The 27844-nt window shown below is 44.3% G+C and overlaps 1 protein-coding gene across 2 annotated transcripts in view; it reads right to left on the reverse strand.

Annotated features, from left to right (window-relative positions):
* Window positions 1–2969: 2969 nt before the first annotated feature.
* The window catches only part of arhgap46a (Rho GTPase activating protein 46a), a 29701-nt gene continuing 4826 nt past the window's right edge, over window positions 2970–27844 (reverse strand). The window contains exons 2-10 of one of the 2 annotated variants that reach the window (XM_030729213.1): window positions 21668–22174; window positions 11632–13069; window positions 8828–9470; window positions 8437–8529; window positions 6282–6355; window positions 5828–6027; window positions 5063–5154; window positions 4785–4954; window positions 2970–4581 (exon numbers count right to left, since the gene is read on the reverse strand). In XM_030729213.1, the coding sequence (XP_030585073.1) occupies window positions 4387–4581; window positions 4785–4954; window positions 5063–5154; window positions 5828–6027; window positions 6282–6355; window positions 8437–8529; window positions 8828–9470; window positions 11632–13069; window positions 21668–22174 (3412 nt within the window). In that variant the 3' untranslated portion in view covers window positions 2970–4386. Of the gene's footprint in view, window positions 4582–4784; window positions 4955–5062; window positions 5155–5827; window positions 6028–6281; window positions 6356–8436; window positions 8530–8803; window positions 9471–11631; window positions 13070–21667; window positions 22175–27844 lie in introns of both variants that reach the window. The other variant, XM_030729212.1, reaches the window with a different exon arrangement.

A 27844-nucleotide genomic window follows, 5' to 3' on the forward strand; every position in this document is an offset into this window, starting at 1 on the left:
ATTGCATCGATGAAACGGTCAAATATAAAGCGGCACTTCGACACACGCCATACTACATTTGCATCGAAATACCCAGCGGGGGACAGCAGGAAGAAAGCATGTCAAGAGCTACTGTGCAAAGTGCAAGCTAGTCAGCAGCAACTTCGTGTTTGGACCCAACAAGGTGACTGGAATTCGGCTAGCTTTGCTGGTGCTTTAGCAATTGTGAGAAACGGAAAGCCATTCACAGATGGTGAGTATGCCAAAACATTCATGCTTGATGTCGCCAGTGAACTTTTTGACGACTTTTCGGATAAAGACAAGATAATGAAACGAATAAAAGACATGCCTCTGTCGGCGAGATTTTGAGCTACAAGTTGCTGACCTGAAGGCCTCAGACATGTGGGTGAATAAATTCAAGTCACTAAATGAAGATTTGGAAAGACTTGCACGACAGCAAGCAGAGTTGGCGAGCAAATACAAGTGGGGAGAAATGAAAAAACTTCAACCCGCAGACCAGCTGATTGTCAAAACTTGGAAAGCACTTCCCGTCACATACCACACACTGCAGCGTGTGAGTATTGCTGTACTAACAATGTTTGGCTCTGCGTATGCATGTGAGCAGTCTTTCTCACATCTAAAGAACATTAAGACCAACCTACGATCACGTTTAACGGATGGAAGTCTCAACTCCTGCATGAAGCTTAACCTCACCACGTATCAACCAGACTACAAAGCCATCAGCAAAACCATGCAGCACCAGAAGTCGCATTAATGGTAAGAAGTACTTTATTTATCATTGGTTAGCAACAGCATAACGTTACTAAATGCAATTCAGACTTATTGTACTTTAAAAATGTTGGTCTTACATAAAATGCACACATTTACTTGTATTTAATGTTAAACATATTGTATGGCTCTCATGGAATTACATTTTTAAAATATGTAGCGTTTATGGCTCTCAGCCAAAAAGGTTCCCGACCCCTGCTTTAACGTGTTACAGTCTCACAGCCTGAGCCCTCTCACCCCACTGTGATGTTTATGTTACTCGGGCAGGTTTTGACCAGTGGTGGACAGGTACATGGTTGTGCCAGAGTGACAGATGAAGCAGAGTGAAGTTTGTGCAGTGACGTGCATCAAAATGACAAACACTTGAATATGTAGAGTGAGGGCTGTTATATCTGTTAATGCTTTCCTCTGTGCAGATGAAAAGGATTTTCATATTTCTCATCAAAGGCGTTCAAAAGCCTCGTGAATTTTGTGACTCAAGGATGGACAAATGGATTCTTATATTATGGTGTGATTGTGTAACACACTGCAAGAGGACCCTTTTAAAACATCCCTCTGGGAAACACTAGCAGATTGAGAAATGAAAAGACTTGTGACTTCTGCTTTCGAGAGTTTGGTCTACTGACATTTTTTATTGCTAGATAGAACTATTAAATCCCTTTTGTAACATGGAAACCAGACAGAAATTAAATTTCTTAGTTTTTGCAAAAATAATGATATACAATCTACTTAAAACATTATAATTACACTAAACTCATTTATCAATACTTTATCTATCAATGTTTAAATCCCTTAAACTGATCAAATAAAAAAATGATCAAATAATCCAATCAGCCAAAATTGCAACAATCACAAAGAGTTATTCAAAATATCTCTGAAATTATTTGTTGAGCTTTTCTTGTAAATATACAGTACTGTGCAAAAGCCTTGATCTGACACTCATTTCTTTATGTTTTGCTAGGAAAGAGGGAAATAGATGAGGTTATTATAGTTAACTACAAACAAACATTTTAGTTAACTTAAATAATTAAAAAAAAAACAAAAAATCTAAACTAACTGAAATGGTTTTGTGAACTTGGAAAAAAAAAGAAAATTAAATAAAAATATTGATGAAATCTCCTCAGTTTTACTATTTGTCCATTTGGTAAAATTTGTAATGATAACTTGCCTGATGACGCATTGATGGACGAGTTTATTTTGAGTTTGGATGTCTACAAGACTTTGATTCAACAGCTTTCAAACGCGTTTTTATTGTCACGCCTATGCAGATTTTCCTAAATGTTGCCTCCAACATAAGCCCTTCATAAAATAATAATGAAAAAGACTAAAGCTAACACTGAAATTAATTAAAAAAAATAAGCAAACTTTTATTTACCTATCAGGTAAAAAACGTTTTTTGACCTTTTACTGCATTGGCAGTGGTTTTGGGATCATTGTCATGCTGAAAAATAAAACCACTGCCAGTCAGATACCAGTTTGTGTTGCACCAAAATCTGATGGTACTTTCCTGCATTCATAATCCCATCAATTTTTACAACATTTTCTCCAACACCACTGGCTGAAATACAACCTCAAACCGTGACAGAGCCTCCTCTCACTCTTGTACCGCACTCATTCACCGATTTTCAGTCCAGTTCTTGTGTAATTTGGGATACCTCAGCCTTTTCTCCCTGGCTTCTCGACAGCCACCCTTCCACTGAGACCATTTCTGGCCAACAGTAGATGGAGCAGCTGAAGGCCAGATGCATCTCTCAGGTCAGTGAGCGTCTTTTAGAGTAGTTATCATTTTAAATTATGTTCTGCGAGCAAACCAAAAAAAGTGGTGCTCAAAAGATGAAGGCGAGAAGAGAGCAGGATGAATGTACTGCTGGGACTTTGGATTTGAGCGATAACGTCAATGACTCTGCTGAACGCAAAGCTCAAAACTGGGATGTTATTGGTATTTTTGATTATTGCTATACACTATTTTTACTGTTTGCGCTCCAGTACAATGTGGTGGTAATGCCCTCCTAAGAAACCCTTTAATACAGGCTGAGCTCTTCACAGGGAGGCATTAAATGTACTGTGACTAGTTTTAAGCCATCAAATCATCATTAGAATAAAGCCCCCCCCCCCCCCCCACACACACACACAAAATCAATAAATAAATACACACACAAAGGAATCTAACAGTAATTTAACAAATCTTTATTCATGGACAGTCATTCCATATTATGACATACACGCATGTACATGGAAAGTGGTTTGAATCATTCCTATGTTCATAAAACAAGCGGCTACAGCAGAGAGATGAACAGTTAATTACAACACAAAACTTTATTTCTCTTTTACAGCAACAGTTAACCTCAGCCACAACCTGAACCATTAGAACACGGGAAGTTACCACTATGTTACATGTAAAATATTTACATCGGCAAAGCCTTAAAGGGGACATAAAAAGCTCAGTTTACATTCTCGTAGTATTTGACAGTTAAATCAACACTCCGTTCTCAGTGAAGGAGGCTTGTGTTAGATTCATCAAACTTTCAATTTGTGTGAGAGAGAGAGGCCACGCACAGTTATCACATCCAACACCCGTTTTATAATAAGACCTGAGCCAAAAAAAAAGAAAAAAAGCATAACATACAGATCATAAACACGAGAGAACTCAGTTCCAATTGAAATACATCTTACAGATAATAGAGTATTATCAGTCGAATAACCAGCCTCCCACATCGCTACAGCACGAGCTGTAATTAAAATTAACACTCCCGTCGGGCTTCAGTGAGCGCTTTAATTTGGGGGAAAGAAAAAAAAAACAAAAAAAAACCAATCAAAGCAATTCCATGTTTATTTGCTAAGAAAATCACCGCCATCCATTTTAAAGAGCTTTCTGCACATCCCTAGTCTGTGCTTTGAAATGAAGCCTCAGTACTCTTATCAGAGTAATTGCTGTGGCGCGGCTTTGTACATCTCGTAAAATGAAATACGAGGAGACCAGCTATCAGTACGACTACTCAAAACGGCACAGGCAAGCTTATTAATGAGACACCATTACAAGATCTCTTTTACATTTCATATTTTCAATTTTCTGTACACGACGACAGAAGGCTGTGTCTGTTGTTCACACTCTGACAACCACGCACGCACACTTGAATGAAATCAGAGCAAAAGGAGAAAAAAAAAAAAAAAAAAAGAGCGTTAACACTGCTGCCTTTTTGTGGCACGTGCAAGTGAGTACTTCTGAAACAAACTTTGTACTCTGCACAGCCCAGTTGTCCCATGTAACTATAGCACTACCAATTAGGTAAGAAATAAAGGTAAACCTCTTTTCGCATGCAGCGGTTAGAAAATACAGTCATTAAAGTGAACCGCTTGAAAGCAGTCACTGCGGATTTTAGTATCAAAATCGGTGAAACCTAAGGTGGTGTGTATTGTCTCTCTGTAAGAACGCAGGAGCGCACAAGCGCACAAAATCCAAAGCTGTTTTCACGCTCCTCGTGTTGTAAGAGGTTTAATATCTCATGTCAACAGTTTCCAGTGTGGTGGTGAACAGAGAAGGTGTTTTTTTTTTGTGTGTTTGTGCTTGTAAATGTATAACTGGAGATGCCTGAGGTCCCGCTCTGGTCTTTGCGGCGCCTACACCACGCCTTCGATGAAACTGGTGTCCAGGTGAACGATGAGCATTCTCAGGAAGGACATCTCCTTGCGCGTGTTCTCGAAGATGACGCGCGGGTCGTCGGACTGGCATCGGAGGCAGTTAGGAGCCATCACCATGGCCAGGTTGTTCACATCCATCTTGGTTATGGCGACGTTGGATGGCTGAGCAAATACCTGGAGATAATAATGGAAGGAAGGAGAGGAAAAGCAATCAGTATGGATCGGCTTATAGTGTGCAGACTATGAACTTTAAACTGTAGTGAATTATGCGTGAGTCATTAAATTATCTAAACAGGTCAAATGCTTAATAGTTTTATTAGCTACGTGCTATGGACTGTGTGTGACAGGATTAGAAATCTGCAAGCTTTGTTGGTTACCTGCAGGAAGTGGATGAAGTAGCAGAGAACGAGCCTGTTGAGCTCAGGCAGAGACTGCACCACAGTGATGGCCGCCGCCGGGTCGTCGCAGTTCGTGACGCACTGCTTGTAGAAGTTCATGGGGATGAGGGGTTCCTCCAGCTCCCGATACCACAGCTTCATCAGAGAGGCTGAAAGACACGTGAGACATTCTTTAATATCAAAACCTCACATAATAAATGTAACAGCCAAATACTTAAGATTAAAATTAATTAAATTGAATTAAAACCCTTGCTCACCAGGAACATTGGGGTCAGAAAGGTTCTCTGGAATCCTCCACTGGTCCACTTGGAGCTTCAGTGCATTCACTTCATCAATATCTCCAGGAACCCTGTGGATAAAAATCAACACTGCAGTTACACACAGCGGCCACGAGAGGGACCTCTACTTCCATTCTGCGTATTCTTCATGCCTTGTGGCAAAACCCATTCCTCATGCACACCCAATTGGCCTCAAATGTGGCCTGGCGACTCTTCTTTGTTTGCTGTTCTTGCATGAAACAACACAAAACCGGAATAAACAATAGAACCAAACAACACCCTCCTCAGGAATTTCCCTATGTAGACGTTTCACAGGGGGATCTGTATAAAGTATGTTTGGTGACAAGGAACAGTTTTCCAAACAAGTCAAGATGCTACAGGATTACATTTTGCTGGAGAGAACCCTGCACAAACACACGGCTGTGAAGCTCCCACGTGCTTGTAGGCTTAAGCTGTAACGTAAACACATATCATGAAGTATCAAGTTAAACAGTGCTGGTCCCGGCAGCAAAGCGGGGCTGTGTTTGTTCTGCTGTCTGTTCTGTGTACTGTACTCAGGGAGAGTGTACTGAGAAATACATGGCTGCACAAGACCACACACATATGTTTAGATGCATTATACATACAATATAGCACGCACACGTGCATTTAGTACATAAGAGCCCCCTTCTAATTTCCAAGACTGCACACCTCTCATGCTGCTCGAGTCAAGGCATGTCATCGACTGAGATGGGTCTGTCTTACCTGAAGATGCCCTCTGTCTGAGCCCCGCCCAGAGCGAGAACATACTGGGAAAGCTGAACTTGCACCCAGGGCAGTTTCCTGTCTGGGAAGAGTTCACTCTGCCTTTCCATCACCTCCTCCAGAGAACTGCCGAAAAGGGAGGGAGTGACGATGGCCCGTCTGCTGTGGTCGATCTCCTCCAAGGTGGGCTTACGTAGACCCTGGAGGGTGAGAGGGAAGCAAAGGGGAGGATTTACAACCTGGGTATGCGATTGTAATGATGGTTGTGTCTGCAGCTGCGCTACAATGACTGGGTCTGTGTTTATGTCTATACCTGTGACTCTGTCGGCACACCTGTAATTATGCTTCTCTGTGTGATGCCATTTAGGATGACTCACATCAGACTTTTAAACTGATATGTCCAATTTTTATCATTTGGAACTGAAACACCTTGTTAGCTTTATTCTTCTAGTACCTTTTTGCCACCGGTGATTGCAACCTTCTGCAGCTTCCGATGGCAGAACTTGGCATAGGTGCTGATGGGGAGGCCTGTGGGAGAAGAAACCATAAGTAAACCCCTTAAGCATCAGGCATTAAGGAACACACAAAATAATAAATGATTTAAATTCTTTCCCAAGCTGTTTTCCCCACTGATGTCACAGAGTATCAAAGCAGGCAGTGGTAATTGGAGAGACTTGATGACAGTGTGATTCTGGCATATGGGGGATTAAAGCAGGCCCGGCTAAACTGTCAGGCTGGGGGAAGATTTACTACTGCTGAACAAAAGCTTAGAGACAGGATCCAGCCTACACATCCAACGTTCAGGTGATTCATCAGCACACACAGACAGAAGGGCCTCAGGAGTGAGTAAGAAGCACTGAGGCTTCCCGTCGTCTACCTGCCCTAAAGTGGGGCCCGGATCTATTCTGGATGAGAAATGCATTAAAAAAACCCGGCTGTTCCGAGGCCGGGTGTGCTTCAAGAGACCTGAGGTGCAGAACCACCTCATCTGTCCTTGACAAAGGTGTGTCTAGAAATTTGCTACATCTATAGTTCACCAAGGAAAAGAAAGCACTGCTCAGTCATTGTTTCCGCTTAAAAAAATATCTTTGATTTGTATGATAATCAAATACCAAATTCTTTTAAGATGTAGTGCTGTTCCTTAAAACTTCACCGTATCAAGAACCTGAATCGGGACCAAGTTGGACAAACTTGCTGAAGGGAATTTAAAAAGTAACACTTTCCAGCATTTTCCCAAAAGTTAGAGTCTTCAGATTTACAGCAAACAGGTGACTCCTCTGCAAGTTTGCAACTGCTGCTAATCTGACCGCGTCTGACTATAATTATGTCTAATTAGAGAGATCATACCAATAATTTGCCCTCTATCTTGGCAAAGATGCCCCCCCCCCAAAGAGTTCCCAACATAGACGTTGTGTACTTACAGGAAGAAAAGCAAAAGTGCAGAGCCCCTGCGCTGCAGTGAGAAAAAGGGCTTAAACACTAGCGGTGGTCTATATTTACATCAGACTCGATGGCATGAAAAACACAACAGCCAGGCAACCAAAGCCCGGGAGGAATATGAGCTCATTAAGAGCTTGAGTGTACCGTACCAGGCTGAGAACGGCATGACACCTGTCTACACGCAGACTGAAGGGAAACTTAACAACAAAAACAGAGCCATTAAATGAGGAGACAGCTTATGTCTCGTCTTGGGTTATTATTTGCAAGATGCTCAGCCAAGCGCTGGCTGAAAACAACCTGCTTCTGCTCCCAAACCTGTAGATTTTTCTAAGCCCACACTAAGGGCCAGACCTCAACTGTAGTTCCCATGTTGGACTCCCACTCCCGCTGCTCACAGCTGCTTGTTGCTCTGGTCAAAACACAAAGTGCGTGTTCCAGCTCCCTAATCCACCACACAAACAGCAGCTTTCTTTATGCTGTTTTTCTGGTTGTTGGCGGTCACCAAGATCCTGTTTAGACCATTAGACTTATTCAGAGAGGTTCAGCGGGCTCTCTCTTTGACCTATTAGTCAGCTGGAGGTTTTCCAGCATAAAGCCCTGAGTCAGTGAAGTACAATGCATGCAGCCGCTGTTGGTGTGACAACTGCGAAAAGATCGGGTTCCTCTCTGGTGACATCATCACCATCAGAGTCGGCAGTGTGGGCTGGTCTAATGAGGACACGTGCTGATGAGTAGCTATCGTCTTAAAAGGCCGTCTGACAAACCAGCGGCAGAGAGGGGGGCTGCTAATATGATTCACAGTGTGGCTCATTGTGTGCAGGGCCTTCTGAAATTCTCATCCTACTGTTTTTCAGCTCAGCTCTCTGAGAAACCGATTCTTTGTGTCTGCAAGTACATCAGCATGTACTCAACGGACATACTGCACAGCGCTGCATTTTCCATCCCACTCAGAGTGGTCACTCTGCAGGGAGCAATATACTTGATTTGTAATGGCTTGCTTTGCTTAGAGACTCTAGACAAGTTTTGAAGAGAGCAGAAAAACATCTTTAGGACGCCGTCCCAAACTTCTAACCTAGCTCTGTCCAGGAGATAAGCACAGCCAAGTGGGAAATACTGTTCCTAAAGCAATATTTCGGACTGAAAGGCACACAAACAAACAAAAGCTTTACCTTCTTCCTCCTCTGTATTCTGCTTTCGCTTCTTTCTGGACTTTGAATTCTTCTTAAGCTTTAGTTCCTGCTGTTCCAATATGAACTGGGTCACTGTGAAACAGAAGATAGCAAAGGTCAAACAAATGGCAGCTAGATAAAAAAAAAAAAAAAAAAAAAAAAACAGAACCAATAGTAAGTTCATGACTCATCATACTACACTTCATTTCAACAAAACAAAACAGTAAAGTATAATTTGCAGGGAAATGGAAGGAGAAAGAAGAACATTTGAGAACAATTAGAAAAGAAAAAAAAAAAAAAAAGGAACTACACTGACACTGATAATCAGACAACACAGGGAGGTACAGGAGAAAGAAAGGTGACCCACCCTGCTGCTCAGTCTGAGACTCACATTTCTTGTCGCTGGTGGGCTCCGTGTGTCTCTGGATGTAGCCCTCCAGGTAGCAGCGGAACTTTGGGGAGGGTGCAAAGAAGGCCAAGCTGACGGCCATCAGCTCCCAGCCGGCTGCCAAGCTTCTGGGGCTGGCGTTGCCTGTGGTCTGCCTCACCAACTGCACGTACAGTTCGTCCCGCAGCCCCGGCATGTCCCAGCACTTGGTAACGATAAGCAGGGCGCAGTGACGGCGGTCGAGACGCGAGGGCCTGTCTCCCATGTAGGCTTGCACCAGCTTGAACATCTCGCAGGCCTCCTTCCTGACAGCGCGATTGCTGGTGATGAGCATGGGCTTTTTGATGGACCCGCGGTTCCAAGACAGCATGTTGGCGATGGAGACCCGGCGCCGGAAGAGTCCTTGTGTGTGCAAGTTGAGATGTTTGCTGGCCCAGTCCTCCATGCCAACGTCAGGGGGTGGGGGCTGCCGCAGGGTGGCGTAGGAGAGTTGGTAGGCAGACCCTCCTACCCTTCCTCCTGCGCCGTCACCTCCTTCTGTGTTGTCATGGTTGGTGGGGCGGTGGGGGCCCAAGGAAGCAGTCCGTCCATCCACCATGCCTTTCTTCCTGCTCTCCAGCTGAGCCTGCAGCTCTAGGGTGCTGGCCTGCAGGGGAACACGAGGTGGACATGAGACAGAAGAAGTAAAGGAGAGAGGGTGTGAAGCAAGAGTGCAGCAAATATGCAAACTGTGTGTATGCAGCTGCAGCCTTTGAGAGCTGGGCTGCTTTCTGCCTACTATGCTCTGCTCTGCAGTGCTGGGACTCAAGGGGAAACTGTTGCAGGATTGGCACATTTATTCCCTAATGCCAGCAAATAACTGCAACATGAAGAAATCTCCGCAAATCCTTATGAACCCTGTCCTCGGAATCAGGTGAGCACAACAGCCACGTACAAGTCTTTTTTTTTTTTTACCACTGTCCCAGGCTCACCTCCTGACCAGAGCCAAATCTATGCTTTACACAAGACCCCCCTGTGATCCCTGAAGAGGAGTTTATGACCGTGTAACGGTAGAAGGAGTACCTCGACTCTCTTAATAGAGAAATCCAGTAACACAGATATATCCTTCTAACAGCCAAGAACAACACGAACCCTGAGCCAAAATCAAAGCACAGATTTACTAATGGGACCTAAAAAGCATCGACATGTCTTTAATGAGACCCTGCGGTACTATGGAAGTGATGAGTGCCAGACAAACTGGCTTTCAGATTTTGGTTTCTCAGTCAAATGAAGCAGGTCTGTGGTTTGGCTTTACAAAGACTGCAGAGTTGAAGAATTTATTTTAAATGGGTAAGAGATCTTCTCCAACAGATGAAATGCAACAAATTTGAGAATTAAATTTACTATGTAAAACATTAATGTCAGTAAATTAAACTGCTTGGTTAACAGATGGATCAGTACACGGCAGTAGTTTAGTCATAAGATGAAAGCAGTGAAAAAAATCCTCATTCTTCTGTGGATTCTTTGAAAAAACTGACTCGTAGAACGTTTTCAGTGAGCAAGCATTCAACTCTGGATAACGAGCTAATCACACATAGCAAACCATAATCTATGAGTGATATAACAGCAGGTCTGAAGAACATTCCAGGACAGACTTAGGAGGCCTGCTCAGTGCTCCTTGGCTGCTGTCAAACAGGCTATAGCTACAGTGGTACCAATAAACTGTGGTACCAGTCCGCCTCCTTATCTCCTTGCCAAAGCTGGGCCATATGGGCCGCAGTGGCCCTCCTTCCTGACCAAGGGAAGCCATGTCCTGAATCTTTCTGGCCTGGCATGGGCCCCAGATGCCCAAGCACAGAGCTGGCATATGAGTATACAGTACCTGCAGCGCAGGGCAGATGGACGGTGGTAAGAGGATGACAGCTATTGCTGGGACTGTGGCCATTATTGTCAGCGGTGCTCAGCCTGCTCACTGTCTAATGTCCTGGGGACATTTAGGCACTCAAGACTGGAATGTAAGAGGTATTACTCACAAAATGCTCTAATTTCTTTTCAAAGAAACAGATTAGGCCTATTGTTTTCATCCCAGAGGCAACTACGGCATCAAACGTTAACCAGTGTGGTTGCAGAGGTGGAGCTGGACTTAAACAGCTTTATAAAGAGATTTTAACATCCATGCAGGCATGCAGTGTGTGTCTCTTGTAAAATATGAAGATTAGAAGTAGATCTTAGAACTGGCTCCAAATGCTGCTACTAACATTAGTGCACTTAGTATGGACAAGGCCAAGCCATCAACAAATTTTAATCACCATTACCAAATTATGTTTTTTTAAACAAAATCAAATTTGACCTAATAGTCAAGAGGAACATTTGTACCAAAAATAAATAACTACAATTAAATTACACAGTTTGCCACTCACAGCTCTCAGAGAACATACAAACTCAATGGTACAGAAATAGCAGCTAAAAATTCCCACATATTTTATTCTGACATGTCTTGGCCTCATTTGATGGTGAAACTGATTTCTTTTTCTCTTATCAGATCGTGAATCTGGAGAGATATCAGTAACTAGAGCTCAACCAAACCAAAACAAGCTGAATCCAAGCAAACCTGCTGAGGAAAACAGACCACACAAAAGAGAAACAGCTGATCCCTTAAACAGGAAAGTGCCATAATACTGGAATTGGATTAGATCCACTATCTTACCATCTCTATTTTGTTACAAACAGCTACTTAACATTTTGCTGTTTGCCTCACTCATCCATCAACACACACTCACACTCACACACACACTCACACTCACACACACTAACATAATATGGGTTACCTGCGAGGGTGGTCCTGGGGTCTCTGGTGATGACAGGCTGGCCTGGCTATTGACACTCATCTCCAAGGTATCCACCTTTTCATAGGTCCTTTTCTGCCTCCCTGGTATTTCCAGAGGAGACAGGGCAAGGTTGCCACAGTTACTTGCCCCTTTCATTGTCCGGGGTGCCCCGGTGAGGTCCTCTCGGGATGCACACCTGCCCACTGACCCCCGACCCCCTCCTCCTCCGTACCACCTAAGCGAGTCTGCAGGGGAGCGTGTCCGAGGCACAACAACCCTCTCCCCCATCTCTGGATCCAACCCTGCTCTCACCTCCCTCATTGTGTTGGAGCGGCTTACCACCTCCCTCATTTCGGCCATCAACCTGTCATTGAGGGCACACAGTTCCCCACTGCTGCCTACTGATCCCGGCCTCCCTCCTGCACCACCACCCACTCCCACCCTCCTCCTGCTCTTTCGCCTCAGACTTGGGGAGGGGCCAGTGGAGTAACCAGAGTCTTGATAGTTTGCCGTGGCCTGTGGGGTCGAGGAGGTGAAGTCCTGTGAGGCCTGGCTGCTCTGCCTGCTGTGCCGAGCCTCCATGGCGCGCTGCACAGTGGCCTCCAAGACCCGCCAGTTTTGTTTCTTGTCCAGTGAACTTGGGCCTGGTGTTCCTGCTTCCCTGTCCCTCAACTGACCTCGAGCCTGCTGCAAAGAGTGAGTGTGGGGCTGTGGATGTGGATGTGGCTGAGGCTGTGTCAATACAGGGTCTTGCCTGGAGGTAGGTGAAGGGGAACGCGTGGGTACAGGAGAGCTGGATAGGAGCCCCTGTTTGGGGTCCACGTTGACCATGTGCTTGATACACTCCAGGCCAGCTGGGCTGTAGTCGGAGGCAGAAGGATTTCTCCTGTGTCTGGACCCTGGATGAGATGAACCAGGTTGCTGAAGGAGTCTGGGTTTCTGGAGACTATGGGTTGGCGTCAAGCGAGACACGAGTTGTCCATTGTACAAGTGTGCCCCCTCTACCTCCATGTCTGTGGGGGGTTCATCATATATAGGGCAGTCTGAAACTGGCTCATCATAAATTGGGGCAGTGCAGCCATAATGAGGAGACACAGGGCGTGGTGTGCTGGTCTGTGACCTGTGAAGCAGTGGACTCGGATGACTACTGTCTGACGTCACCAAACAAAAGCTGCCGTTGCTGGCTTTTCTCAGGTGATGGGCCTGACGTGCGTCACCTGTCATTTTGCCAGAAGGGGCCGTTTTATATCCCTGGGTGGAGCTCGACTGTCCTCCTTGGGCCTTGTTGCAGGGGGTGTGGATGGTGAAGGTATTGGCTTTGCTTTGCTGGAGGGGCTGCGGGATTCCTGGGTTGGGCTGGCTGCGGCTCATGCTGTTCACTTTCACCAACATGGCTGCCTTAGAACCAGGTGCTGGCTGCCATCTTTGAGAATTATCTCTGAAACAGAGAAAACATGCTCACAATGAGATCAGTCAAAAAAATAAAGTCTAAATAAAAACCCAAACATCGAGAGGCAGTACCATAAAAAAAAAAAAAACCCCAGCATGTAATCATATACATGCAGTCATATACAGGCATGAAGCCATTGGTTAAATTTCCTCTATTCTGAAATATTCACTGCTGACAGGGCTGGGAAAAAAAAAAAAAAAAATCTGCAGCAATCCACACATTCTTCTCCAAACATTTCACTGACCTCCAAGACTTAACTCCATTTTTAGTCTGGCAGTCATAATAGCCATGCCAAAGCATGGGACAATAACTTCAGTGTGTTGTAGAAAAGGGCCTAAAAATACTGAGTGTCCAAACACATCTCACAGAAATCCATCCACGCCTCCTCACGTTTGCCTCAGATGTTGGGAGAATACAGTAGGTTATGTTGTGTATAATAACTGATATTTATCAGTCATGTCATTTGAAACACTCGGTCAGCCTTTGAACTGTGACCATGGGAAAAGAGGCCGATCTGAGAGAAGTCAGGATTGCAGCAGCTCACAGCTGAGATCTTCACCTGGGTTCAAAGTTGAAACTCCCTTGCTTTTGGTTCAGAGGCCAAAGGCTAACTTATAAACCAGTGACCCACTGCTAATCCCAGCAATGTAAAACAATCTGCCATCAATCTGGTCATGCTGTTCTGGTATGCTGCCCTCCACTCTGTTTTTGCCTCATAAGCTTCCACAGCAATCAGGACTTTTCAGTCCACAACTGATCAAAAAACGTGGCCTCTTAAACCAGCGAGCGTCTAAAGCCGGCATTATTGCACATACATGCTCAGACGCAGATGGTGCCTAGCCTGAGTAAGACACATGTGTTTGCAACATTAAACAGAGAAGTTCGGTGTAATTTTTGGCTTAATCAAAGTTCAAAGAGGTAAATAAGTTTAAAGGTAGGCAAAGAACACTCACCTTCTCTCCCTTCAGCTACTACTTAGCATTCAGCAGGGTAACTGATTACGTCAAACACAAACACAGATCAGCGTAGAGACAAAACCAGTGTTCAGTGGCTTCCCTTTTCCAAGTGTACTGGGACTCAGAAGAAAGTCTGTCTGTAACGGCAGGAAGAGGACGCAGAGGGAGGAGAGAAAGAGGCGGAGGGACCCCCCCTCTCCACCCCACAACTCTCTGGAACAATGCTTAAACGATTCCCCTGAGGTCCTCCAGCCAACGGCAAACTTCCTTTAGTCCTCCTAGCTACAGCTCAGTATTCTCTCTCTCTCTTTAGACCCTCTGCCACCCTTCTCTATAGTGTGAGTCACACCACCTCAGCCTTTTGAATAAAAACTTGTTTTCATCTTCGAACAGTCCCACCGATTCACCGTCTGTGCAGGGCCTATAAACAGCTGGGTCTCAGCCACCTGGCACAGCACCACAACAGTGATCCCCCAAGCACCAACGCTGGGAATGACACAAGACCCCCCGCCTCCCCCCAAAAAAAAAAACAATCAAGACACTTTACTGCCTAAATAACAGACTCGCAGACAGACACGTGTGAAGACAAGCTCTGATGGATGAGAATCACCCCACACCACCGCTGTTTAGTTGTTACAAGCCAGTGGTGACTAGGTGATAGCTGTAAACATGTGAAACCCTTGTGTGTGTGCCCTTTGAAACAGTGTATGTTTTCTCACTCTGGTTTTGCCAAGCAGGCCGGGGGGGGGGGGGTAACACAAAAATGATTACCACCTCAGCAGCTGACACACAGGTGACTGTTTAGCACTGGTTTGCCATAGAAATGCATCTCACACATGAAAGAAAGCTTTTATCATAACAGTCTTCTGTATTCCATGTGGGATGGCAACAAAGTTTATGAGGAGCGACTCTGACACAGTAGTGACCACTATTTCCTGCCTGGGGAGGGTTTGAGAGAGGGGCTTCTCCATATGCAACACAAACAGGAAATGCCTAATGCAACGTTCAGATGCTGCGCCAAGGCAGGAAGAGGGCTTGTGAAGATTTTCCAATTATGTTTGAGTTTATCCATGGGAAACCCTATAATCCTTATAAGCCCTATACATATTTCTCCATCTTCATGGTCAAAAGCCAACTATATGTTAATTAAATTTTACTCTTATCCATTCTTGTGTGTTCATACACTCAGTAACCCCTTTGGTCAACTGTGTACATCACTTTCTATAGTGATGTACACAGTTTTTTTTTCCCACCAAAATCCCTGTATCATGGGTCAAAACACATCACCTTATGAAGAATTCAGTGCGATCCTGTCCCTTAAGGATTAAAAGCAACTACAAAATATCGGCCTGTGAGGAACACCTTGCTACGTCACAGTTTTGGCAGAGTTTGTCAGAATGAACAACTTTGTCAAGATTAAAAAAAAAAACAAAGAGAAATCTAACAATCCTCTTGTCTCAGGCTCAGAAAAGGGTCTAGCATATTCAGCTTATTATGTTGGAAGTCAACAGGTTTTGCTGCGATGATTATCAATATCGTGTGGAGGCTGTTAACCGGCTCCTACAGAACAGCCGTACAGTGTCTTCTAAAAGCCCTTAATCCCATTACACGGCTAGAACTTTTGCATATCAACACAGCCCCGTTCAACGAAAGTATAAATATGAACTCTGAACCAAATGAGAGGCAAAGACAGTAAAATGGTGAGAAACTACAGCGGCAACTACTGGTTTAAGTAGGGAGACATTTGTTGGTGGTGGTTGCGGGTTGAACAGAGCCAGAGGGACAAGAGGAGGATAGTGTGAGCATGTGTAAATGAGAAGGGGTGGGGATTAGTCGTGGGAGAGTGCAGCAAGGGAATGAGCGGGAAGGCTAGAATTCCTCAGGGCTCATTTAGGGGCCTTTGTGGCATTGTGGAGAGCCTCACACAATGCATGGCTGTGCCATCGTCAGGGAAACGCCTCTGTCAACGACAGCCATCGGGGATCAAGAAAGGGGAAGAGAACAACCCATCTTCAACCTCTGGCGTTAGCTGCGCTCTTACGTAACACTAAACAGGCCTGGACTTTATTTGAACAACAATGAAAGTTGTTTAGAAAGGGTGTGTTGCCTGCTAGCAGCCTGCCGGTCAGGTGATTGTTTAACATGAGCTGAAGCAGGGGATTATGCACAGCAATTTATCACAGTTGTTAAAAAGAAACGATCATCATCGGGAGTGTGAGAGCTCTGCAGATTCTTTTTTCAGAATCTACCTGTGTTTGCAAACGGGTAATTTACATTCACGCTGTGTCTCAGGCACAAAGTGTTAATCACATACAGCACATGTTAACACATGTATGGCAGACTGAATGCGTTAGAAAGCTCTTCCATCAGAGCCTGGATTTAACATGTGAGACCTACAGGACAACAGAGAAATGTAAAATAAAACAACTGCATAATCTGACTGGATTCCTGGGCAACAAATCAGCTTCAGTTAATTTTAATTAGTCGGGGCAGCTCTCGTGCTTCACCCACATACATAGTCCACAACACCCCTGTCACGTTTCTGAATATTAATGTGATGAATATAATCCTTTATGCTGCTATGGGAAGACGGCTGTCAGCAGATGTTCAGCCTCTCTTTTCTTTTCTACAGAATAACAGTTGTTGGAAAAGCCATCAGCTGAGTCATTTTGGCGGATATGGATTTGGAAGTTCTTAAATATTCCTCCTGAGAATAGTGGGGTCTGAAAAACAGAGGTTATTATTAACATTGGCTGGACAGGAAGAGGAAATGAGGTCGCACAGGCCAAGCCTCTGCTACACAAACACCTCGGTGCACAGACCAATGGGATTGCTGCGATCTGCGCCGAGGAAGGAACTGAAAAGACAAAGATTCGCAGAGGACAATGCTGTATCCACTACGTCAGGGTTCAAAGATCATCGTCTGAATAGCCCGTCATAAAAAAACAAACAAACCATCAAGCAGAACTTGAAGCAAAGCTGTAGCATCTCACTTCCTATAAGACACCTTGAGAGAGTCAGTTGTCCTCAAACAGCTGAAGTGACGCACCTCCCTCCCTCCTGTGACGCCTATCAGCTGTGTCTGTCTGTGGCTCCTGAAGCCTGAACTAAAGGGGAGTGCCGGGCCGGGTCAAAGGACAGCCACTAGAAACGTTCTGAGGGAACAGCGTGAGGCCAAACCCAAGTAGATTCCAGAGAGAGACTCGCCCCTGGAATTTGAAAGTATATCTGCAGCTCTTTTACTGAGGAGGAGTCAAATTATAGCACACTGTGCATGCAACACTATTAAAACAGCTGCCTGTTAACACATCGAAGCACACACGCGCACACGCACAGACCCTTTTACAGTCGGTCTCTGCACTAACAGTAAAAGATCAGAATGATAACATAAAGCGCTTTAGTAGTACACAGCAATGATGAATCCATAAACTCTACAAGCAAAAAAAGAAAAAGGAAACACCACCTTTGATACTGCAAGTCATCTGAGAGAGTTAGAATTACGCCTGAAGCAATTCACGTGTGCCGCCATGAGTTCTTTATGAAAACACACAAAATATACATCACAGAACCCGAGAGGAACGTTAGCATTAAAAATGAGATCTGAAGCAAGAACAAGAGAGGTCTCAAGAGCTCTTTTTTTTTTTTTTTTTTTTTTTAAAAGAAGTCCTCTTATCCAAGAGGCTTCTTCAGTTCAGAACTGAAGGATAAACCATGAAATGTCTTCAAAAAATTTAAAGTCCAGTCGCCTTTTTTTTTTCTTTTCTTTCCAAACTCTTGAGACTACCACGACCTGGATGACTGAGAATCCACACAGACAAGAACAAAAGAGAGATTTTTGGATAAACTGCTTCAGTGAGACACGACTGTAGTGCTATGATTTAGTTTAGGAACACCAAAAACATATGGGAAACAGAAGGAAACTGTAAGAGAAAGAGCACAGAATACAACTAAATAAGCACACTGTCAACACTAACCAGACCAAAGTACAGGATTACAAGTTCAACTTTTATGTAGATGTGGGGGGAAAAAAAAAGAAAGAAAATCTTTATTATTATAGGCAGACTTACAACACCATCTGTAAAGATCTTTAAAAAAAAAAAAAAAAAAAAAAAGAGCTTACCACACCACGAGTGTAGAGATGAAACAAGTTCTTTCCAGTGTGTATGTTGTGGCTACATCCTCAGAGTAGCGGGAGATGAAAAGCATGAGACGCCTTTGCTCTCGCAGTCAACATGCACACAATGTGTGACTCATTAAAAACTAAAAAAACTTTATCTACCCTATAAGACGTCCCCTCGTTTCCTAAATAAACCCACTGGTGATTTCTCCCACATGATTCACCGCCAGTGAGTCACAAGCATATGCGGGGAAGCCGGCTGCGCTTTAGCCTTTACATACTTTTGCTTTCATGCGCGCGGTTAATTTGAAAAAAGTCCCTTAAAACACCTTCAAAATAAAAAGTGAAAGAGGTACTAAAAGAAAACACTCACAGTTCTGTTTTTCACTTCCTCTGTCACCTCAGGGGGGAATATTTTAAAGTTTGTCCCTTAGCTTCCTGAAAATTAATGAGACCAACACAAAACCCAGCATCCCTTTAAGTGAAGTCAGCGCGCGCTCATAAAAGCAGCTGTGCCGTCTCCTCTTTGATGTGCAGGAGCTTCGGTGTAAGCCTGAGTACACTTGTACATTTTCTGAATCTTCACAAATCCAAAGCCAGCCAACAATCAGGAAATGCAACTTTTAAGTGTCTAATGTCAGTGTGACAGCCTGTGACTGAGTGCTGGTGCGCTGCTATATCATTACAGGGCTAAATGAGAGGGCACATTCAAGTTATTGGGCGTTCTTCTCTATTCAGCATACTGAGACTTCCTGCTTAGAGAAAGCTCTCAGTTGACCCTGGGGGGGACAGCGAGGTTTTTAGGTGAAACCCTTTGTTCCTATTAGTGGTCTGTTATACACCCGAGGGCACAAGCCCAGGACAAAAGAGTGCTGTGACCCTGATGCGAACCACCTTGGTTCAGTTCTGGGTTGTCTGAGTTTCGCGTGCCCTCAGCAGACTTTTAACGTCTTCTCAGCCTCAGCGGGTCTCTTCCACAGAAGGAAGCCCACACACATACACTCAGGTCACACACACACACACACAAACACTTTCTAGAGTCAAATCCCACACAGATGTTACCTGCTTAATGACAACACAGACATTAAAAAGCTAAGTGAAATTCAATACAGATGTTGTAAGCTAGCTGATATGCAACACCTTTCTCTCTTACATCATGAAAAGAGATCAGTTGGCCACAGCTTCCCGCCTATGGCCACAAGTGACTGGCATGTTTACTTCTGAAGACCACGGTACTTCCCCCACGAACTCCAGACAAAAATACCTAAAAAATTCCAACGACATGTGATAACACTCGGCCAATGAGTAACAAATTTGGCACTCAGGTAGTGAGTTCATGTGCTTTCACTTCCTAAAATCATGAGCTAAGGTAAATACAGATATGAGCTACATAGACAGAGGAAACTGCATCAATCAGGCTGCTGGAATAATATTATAGTACAGGGTGTGTTGTTTGAAAACTGTGGAAACTGTCTGTCTATTTCGAACAGATTTATTAATAGCCTAAAACAAAAGGACGCTATCATTGGAAGAACTTGAGCTGTCCCATTTCCATAATGACCAGCATTGTTTTTCAAAAGCTCTCAGTTGACCCTGGGGTCAATCAAAGGAAAAATATGATGCAAAAACAGGCCTACAATAGCCAAAAAGTTGAAACCAAATTCTACACAATACACCATCCCACAAAGTGAAAAGTTATGACAGGAAGGAGAATGACATGAAAGGGGAAAAAAAAAAAAAACACGCTCATAAAAACACAAAAAAGCACTTTGTGTACTCTGTGTGGCACAGAAAATTAGCTAAGCTCAAACCAAGGGCTGCACAGTTATGGTAAAAAAAACAAAAACAAAATCATAATCATAATCAAGTTAATTTTGGTCAATTTAATACAACTACTGATCATTTTTAGAGGTATCACACAGCCAATAAGCTTTAAAAAAAAAAAACATATTTAAGAGCTAATTTCCTTAAACTTTAAAGATAATCCAGCCTCAGGATTTCAGCTCTAGCGTGGTCTTTGAATGCGAAGCTCCATGTAACGAGGCAAACTGCTGGGCCTCATCACCATCCAGCAGAGGAGGTCTGTGATCATGGACAACAACCTCATTGTGGGAATGAATGCGGTACTATAATCACTTTATCTCAGTTATCTTGTTTTCATAATAGTTGAAATCCAAAATAAAATTTCATGACACGTCTCCAACCCCACTCAAACCACTGGGACTCTTTTCAACTCCTCGTTTAAACTTTTACCCTTCCTCTCACCCTTTGTTTCTTGTCATTATTAATAAAGCGCACCAATAACTGAAGACAAGCATGTCTCAGAGTTTGTTTTCACCCATTCTGAGCTGTCATATTTCGCCCTCTTTGTGTCCTTTGTTGTGGTTTCTAATTACCTGCTAAGAGACAGAGGCTGGTGAGCATGTGAAGGGCCATATGGCTAAGTAGGGTATCAATCCCCAGCGAGCTAAAGACTCCTGATCCTTCCTCTGCTGAACACAGCTGGCCAGTGTTTTAAGGGAAGACAGAAAAGGTTCTGGGAAAGGTTGAGTCACCGGGGCAGGGTGAGACCCTGTGGGGAGTTCTGACACTGCCCACGCAAAAAAAACGTAAAACAACTGCCAGTAGTGCCACTCAGTAGCAACAGCTGACTAATTAGTCCACCCCCCCCTTTACTTACTTTTAAAGGGTCAGAGGAGCAATCTCCTGAAGGCAGAAGTGTGGTAGAAGCAAAGCCCAGGGGCACAACTGCCACAGCAGAGCCTCAGAAAACCAGCAGGGTTCATCTTGTTAACATGCAGCTTGAATATAGTAGCTCTGCTTGTTATTAACCACAGACGACACTCTCTCACATGCTTCTCTTGCATGCGCATAAGAGGCGCTACGGTCTTTGATAACCAGGGGCCTAAATTTGTTTTAGGAAAATTAAATGAGCACCGGGGCAGAAAAGGAGCAGAGCGGAGCAGGGTGGCGGTGAGCACACAGAAGGACACTAAGATGGCCTCAGTGGCTACGTGCCAGGGGAAACAGAAGTGGCACGTCTGGAATCTGGCTTGGAGGGAAAAGATGGTAGTTTGGATGAGGCCACAAAGCCAAGCACATGACAGGGTCTCTGAATGACTTACTGTTAGTGCCCGTTCTGCACCAGTAACCCTAGCGTGAGGGGAAATGTCATGCTCTGTAATGTAACTGACCGTTTCCCCCATTTGGTAGCGATTTGCTGAAATGGCTGAGCATGGTTCACAGCAATACTATGGAAACATGGGACATATGGAATGTTCAGATAAGTGAGAATGAAAACAAGAAAGCAGTCTGAGTCCAGTCCAAGTGGTCAATAGTCAAAATAATCCTGCAAGTTCTCATAGCATAACCATTTGAAACTCGGTATGGCACAGGCGCTGATGGCTATCATATTCTACCACTTTTCTCCAGGTAATATGAGATCCTAACGATTAAGCTCAATTCTCTTTCCAGACATGCTGTAAAGGCTACTTAAGCTTTAGTCAGGCTTACCTCTGTGGGTCTCTGCCACCATCTGTGCTGTGTTCGGTGCTGCTTCCATCTCCCTGAGATCTGCTGTCCACCTCCAGGTCCAGCTCGGGGTTGGCAGTTTCCTCGCTGGACTCCAAGGCTCGAGGGACAGCGCTGTCTCTGTCCCGCTCCGGTTGAGGGGTGCAGCGCCCCTGGCTCCCCACGCTGCTGACACTCCCTGAGGTCCCATGGTGGTGCCTGTCCGCAACTCCTCCAGCCTGCTTGGCCTCACTGCATCGTTTCATGGCCTGCAGCTGGGAGAGGGGCACTATATCGGCTCCCTGTGGTCGATGCCAGACTGTGCGGCGCCCTGTAGAGTTGTAGTAGTAGAAGCGGCCACTGTGGGGGTCAAACAACTCCCACCACTGGTTGCCGTCTGCCTGGCGGACAGAAACGCCCGGCGGAGGATCCCAGCCGCATTCCCCAGTGGTTAAATTCACATACATACGCTCACTGGAGCGTGGCTCCAAGATCTCCACCCAATCAGAACTGAAAAAAGAAAAAGAAACAAAGCACAGGGGAACAAGTGTTATTAGATGCTTAAAATGGCAACAGATTATTCACTTACAGGATACGAGGACATATTAGAGGCCACAGTCATGCCTGAGTACTAATCAACCCGACAAGCAGTAAACAACTCACACTGTTTGACAAACCGAGAGGCTCAAACCTGCCCATGTGCCCATATGGAGACAGTGTTAATGTTTGTGTTCCCTACATGTATCCATCTGTACGTGTGTGTTAGCAGTGATGTCATCGCTACGCAGCGGAGCGGCAAAAGCGATGGCACGTATGTGTGTGTCCCGAATAAGGAGACAGGTGGACATACTCGGTGAGACACCAGGCGTGGAGTCAGCACAGCCCGAAGAGAACCATACGCTCTGAGTGCTACTAACGCAAAAGCCGCAAAGCTTAACTACAATCACAGGGCGACAACAGCCAGCTCAGCACAATACATACAGACAACAACAAAAAAAGAGACAGTGGAGAGAAGAGGTGGGAAAAACTGAGACAGAGGCAGAGAGAGAGCCAGAGAAAAAGACAGCCCAGTTTGCATAAAGTAGATAGGCAAAGGGGCACAGATAAGAGGAAAACCTAATTACATACAGAGAGACCCTCAACTGAATCTCAGTGAAATTATAGGATGCTATGCTAAGGAGTAGGACACTGAATTGCCATATTAAGGTTATGCGCTGTAGCTACCTACATAAAATCAGGGTCTATAAATACATCAGACCTTAGTTTGCTGTTTCTATATATCCAGGTCATATTACTCTTTGGTGAGCTAGTTTATGTCTCCTTTGATCTAGTTCCCTAAAGGAGGCCTTTACTGTGTCAGCAAATCCATGTGGGAACAGGAACGCCACAGCCACGAAGAGACCGTCACCAAAGTTCAGCATCACAGTAGATGTCGAGATGAGAGCCAAAGGAGGGACTCAAAATAAACTCACAAGGCGCCTTTCTCTTCTCGTAATAAGCACTTGAGGGTCCTGGCAAAGTTAGGTCCTTTCTATTCTTCAGTGTCCCACCCAACACTAGTCTAGTATCTTTGAGAGAAAAGTGCCAGTTGGGGAGGAATTAGTGTCACAAGGATCTGGTGGAGGTTTGGATATTTTCCCAGCTTTCTTAGGATAGAAAAGCTTTTCTTCTCCCTGTCACGGTTGTTAGAGATACGAGTCCACTATCCAGGCTACCTGGGATGATCAGAGGGGGCAAGAAGCTTAGCAGGGATAAGACTGCCTACAACGTTCACCAAACACCCACATTTGCTCCGAGGCGCCTGCCAAAAGAACCCTGTGTGCAACCTGGTCTCAGAAACAGACGCAGAGGAGCGTGGTGCTAGGCAGCTCTGCCACATTCACAATGTCACCCTGTTGGCTGAAACTCATTGGGAACAACAGCTGTTCTCTGTTAACACTGATGTACCTGTTCATCAAGCATAAAGTATCAATCACTCTCTTATGTGCTGCCAGAAGGAGCCCCAGGCTCTTCATATCTTGATTTAACAGCCAGGTAAACAGAGAAAGGGCATGGGGAGACTACAGGAGCCATCCACATACTGGCTTCCCATGTGTCCCAGCGCTTTATGCTGGGAAACCATCTGGTCCAATCCCTCACAGCAGGCAAGCAGCCCTAACCTTAGTGCACTAAACATGCAGGTTCTATTTATATGGCGTTTTTAACCCTGCCTGAGATCAGAGTAAAAAGCCATTTCAAAAAGGGAAAAAGGCAGGATTCACTATTTCAGGGTAGTGTCTGCAGTCTGCCTTCTCACAAACAGAGGTCCCACAACTATTACAAGATGACTTTCTGAGTGATTAGAGCCGCAACACTTAATGGGCGGGAAGCCTTGCAAATAATGGGGCATTCAAAGCAGAGGCCAAGCATTCAATATCGCCCCACACATACCACAGGCTTCATCCTTTCACTGCTCTCGTCTGGCTTCCAAAAGAGGCGTTCCCACACTGAGAAACCGATCTTCCCATGCTGCATTCCCTGTTCTTCAGTCCAGTGTTTGTAGTTTCTGTAAATGCAGCGTTTGAATGTGAATCCAAATAAACCTACTTCTTATGGACTGCTGTGGACCAAGTAAAAGAAAGCTGAGGCAGTGTGTCCAACTTTTTTTTTTTTTTTTTTTTTAAAGTATGTCCTAGTGTACCACAGCTGTGATGACAGTGGAGTAACCAGCACAGGATTTATCACGATGGGCCGCATCCTACACACCCCGACAGAACACCAGGCTTTCAGGGTGCACTGCGAACGCCATACACGACAAGTTAAGCAGCACGGGGTGTAGCTGTTTCATAAGGACTGTTCCCTCTGTGTAAATAAACAGCATTTAGAGCTGAGAGCGAGCCTGCTGGGCTCTGTTGACACGACCTGATAAGCAGGAAGAAGGGCTACGTTCAGGCTCACACTTTGGGGAGCACTCAAAAAAACAGAGACACGAATATTATATGGGTTTCCTGAATACAATGGGACTTTTCTTCTGTGGGACATAGCAGGAGTGAGGTCAAAACACTTTGATTTCTCCACTAATGAAAATGAAATTCGATTTATTCACTCCCACCACATTAAAACTTTGAAAAGAAAAAAAAAAAATCATCTTTGCTACATGTTTCTGGTGAAAGGTTACTTTATGTGATGCCATGCAAGCGAATCTGAGCCTGCACAGCTTTATGTGGTCTTTCGCCAGAAGAAGCAGACAGAAAAGTATAGAGCATGACTCTCCAAACAACTGAGGCAATCTGCCTCACGCTGTAAATGTTCATAAATGGTTTGGAATGCAGTCTGCACAAGCTCAGTGAAGTTTAACTCCAAGAGGAATGTTTTATATTGATCTAAAATTATCTTGTTACACACACGGACCTATGACTAAAGCATACGGCACCTGATTTACCTCTGGGGAGACTCAATCTAACTGAAGCAGACCTTTACCCCACAGACCCGTGTTGTGGCTACGTACACTACTTAACCAGCAGTTGACAGCGGTCAGTAAACACGTTTTTTTGAGGGGGGCTAGATTTGTCTGACAGGGTCTCTGTCTCCCATGAGAAGTCAGAGCGAACCTGCAGGAGCCTATGGTTATTTCATTGTGACTGAAAATAAACCTTTTCAAAGTGTAAACAACATCTATGCAAACAGAGCCCACCACAGAGACCGAGAGGCCAAAACTGAAACACGAAAACACCTTCTCCACCGTCAAGTCGCTCACAGTCACAAAGTGCCAGTGGCTTTTTGAAGGAGAACTACGACATCTATCATGCACAATTTACAGTCAGCTCCCAAAATAACTAGAACCGAGAGCGGTTTCCCAGAGTTAGGGAAACAACAGAATATAGCTCATGGAATCTGCCCCATTGTTCAAAGCCAGCGCCAAAGTGTAAATGGCACTTTTCCCAGCAGTGGTAAACATAGAGGACTGGACAATACATTTGCTGGAAATAGGGCAGCAAGCAAACCTTGTGTCATTGTGCAGCTTTGGATTTCAAACAAACTCAAACACCAGTGCGGTTGTTGATTTCATCAGAAAGATAAACCACACAGAAAGAAGAAAAGATTGTTTTCCGTGGGTAGCATAGAGTTTTGACTAAGCGTTGTGTCATCAGATAATCTCATAATGACTAAAATCCCGCTTTATGCTTCTGTGCTATTGTGGCATTCCTGATGGACTGATAGGACACCTTCAGAGAAACTGTGCTAAGTGGAGGTTTTGCTGAAATCGCTGTTCCGTAAACTAGACAAAACTAAGATAACAGTCAAACCCAGTGAGCCAGTTACACTCCAATCTATCACTGCGTACTCTTGTAAGGTAACCCTCAACCTTTTTTTTCGACAACCGACTATTCTGAGCTGCCGCTGCTTGTGACTGTCCCTTGTGGACCAAAGCAGGCGGAGTCCTTGCACAGGGCCTGCCATTCATCTAGGAAACCTTACCACTCCGGTCACAGCAACAAGTGCCAAGGTCCTCCCTTGCCGGTGTATTTACAGAGCTGCTCTTTCCTATTTAGAGACATAAAGCATCCTTTCTCCTCAGATACTGGATTAAAAATAAGTCATCACTCTGTGGAAAGGAAGAAATTCAAATTTGGCTGCACACATGCAAAACTATAAACCCAATTCTCAATAAGTAGCCATGCTGTGTAAAATGCAAACACAAAAAAAACACAGTGATTTGGAAATCTCATAAATCAATATGTTATTCACATAGAAAAAATATCAAGAAAATCTAACACTTTAAGAAAAAAATTAAGGTCATTTTGAATTTTATAGCAGCAGGACCTTGTAAGGGTCGTGTTTCCCACTATGTAGCATTCCCTCTTCTTTTAACAATAGTCCATACATGTCTGGGAACTGAGGAGACCAGCTGCTGGACTTTTGGGAGAGGAATTTAGTCCCATTCTTGTCTGAAAGGGTTCCAGCTGTTCAACAATCCTGGATCTTTGTCATATTTTTCGTTTCGTGATGCTCCAAATGTTTTCAAGTGGTGAAAGGTCTTCACTGCAGGCAGGCCAGTTCAGCACCCAGACTATTCTAGTATGAAGCAATGTTGTTGTAACAGATGCAATATGCAGTTTAGCACTTAATGCAGTGCGTTCAGAGGGCCCGAAGATCACGGGAATCCAATATCAATTTTTAGCCTTGTGCACAGAGATTTCTCCAGAATCCCAGACTTTTTTTTTTTAATGATATTATGTACTTTACTGACCTGTTACTGACCTGTTGCCAATGAACCCAACTGGCAACAGATTAACTGAAAATGTTCATCCAGTTGTTTCTTTTTAGTACCCCATATTTTTTCCAGCTTTTTAGTCTCCCATTCCAAGCATTTCGGAACATGCCATCAAATTCAAAATGAGCTAATATTTTTCATGCAATAACAGGTAAATAAAGTGTTTCAGTTTAAATATTTTCTGTGTTCTATTGTAAATAAAATATGGGTTTATATCATTACACTCCATATTTACAGTTTCCACAACACCCCAACTTTTTTCTGACAGTTGCAAAAACTTTTGCAATCATGAGAAATGATTTACTGATACAGAGCAAGCAGAGGCCTGCACCTCAATAAAATGCAAAGAGGGATCTGCCAAAAGCAGACTCGTGTTTGATTATGTATAAACCATGTACAAAGTCTATTCAGCAAGGCTGCTAGGCAACCTGCTTATCTAAATATTGTAAAACAAGAGCAGCGACATGGACCGACTACTAAGAGCTTGGCTGGGCTTACAGTAGATGTAACTAACAGAGAATGTAACCGTAAACCTGGCACGTTGATTGCTATGACCACCATCCTGTTTCCTGCCGTGAAGCAATCTGAACACATGCAACTCCATCAAAACTCAGATCAACCAAAAAAAAAAAAAAAGGAAGGAAGAAGCAACAAAATCACTTAATGCAGATTACATGCAATCTTGGCTTAATCACAAGTAGATTGAGCTTTCACTGCTGGAAAACTAAGCTGAGACAAGGCGTATGTGGGTTGTCATTGTGGAGGATGTGGGAGAAGACTCCACCCAGGCAACCAGAACAATAACAGGGAGAAGGGAGCCTGCACGTGTTTCAGATGACAGGAAAAAAAAAAAAAAAAGTCCTGCACCTGTCACTCACACATTCCTTGGGCCTTTTGTTTAACACCTCCCGTTCCTGCCGTGTCAC

The sequence above is a fragment of the Archocentrus centrarchus genome, chromosome 5, assembly GCF_007364275.1.
Source record: "Archocentrus centrarchus isolate MPI-CPG fArcCen1 chromosome 5, fArcCen1, whole genome shotgun sequence".
Classification (NCBI taxonomy): Eukaryota; Metazoa; Chordata; class Actinopteri; order Cichliformes; family Cichlidae; genus Archocentrus; species Archocentrus centrarchus.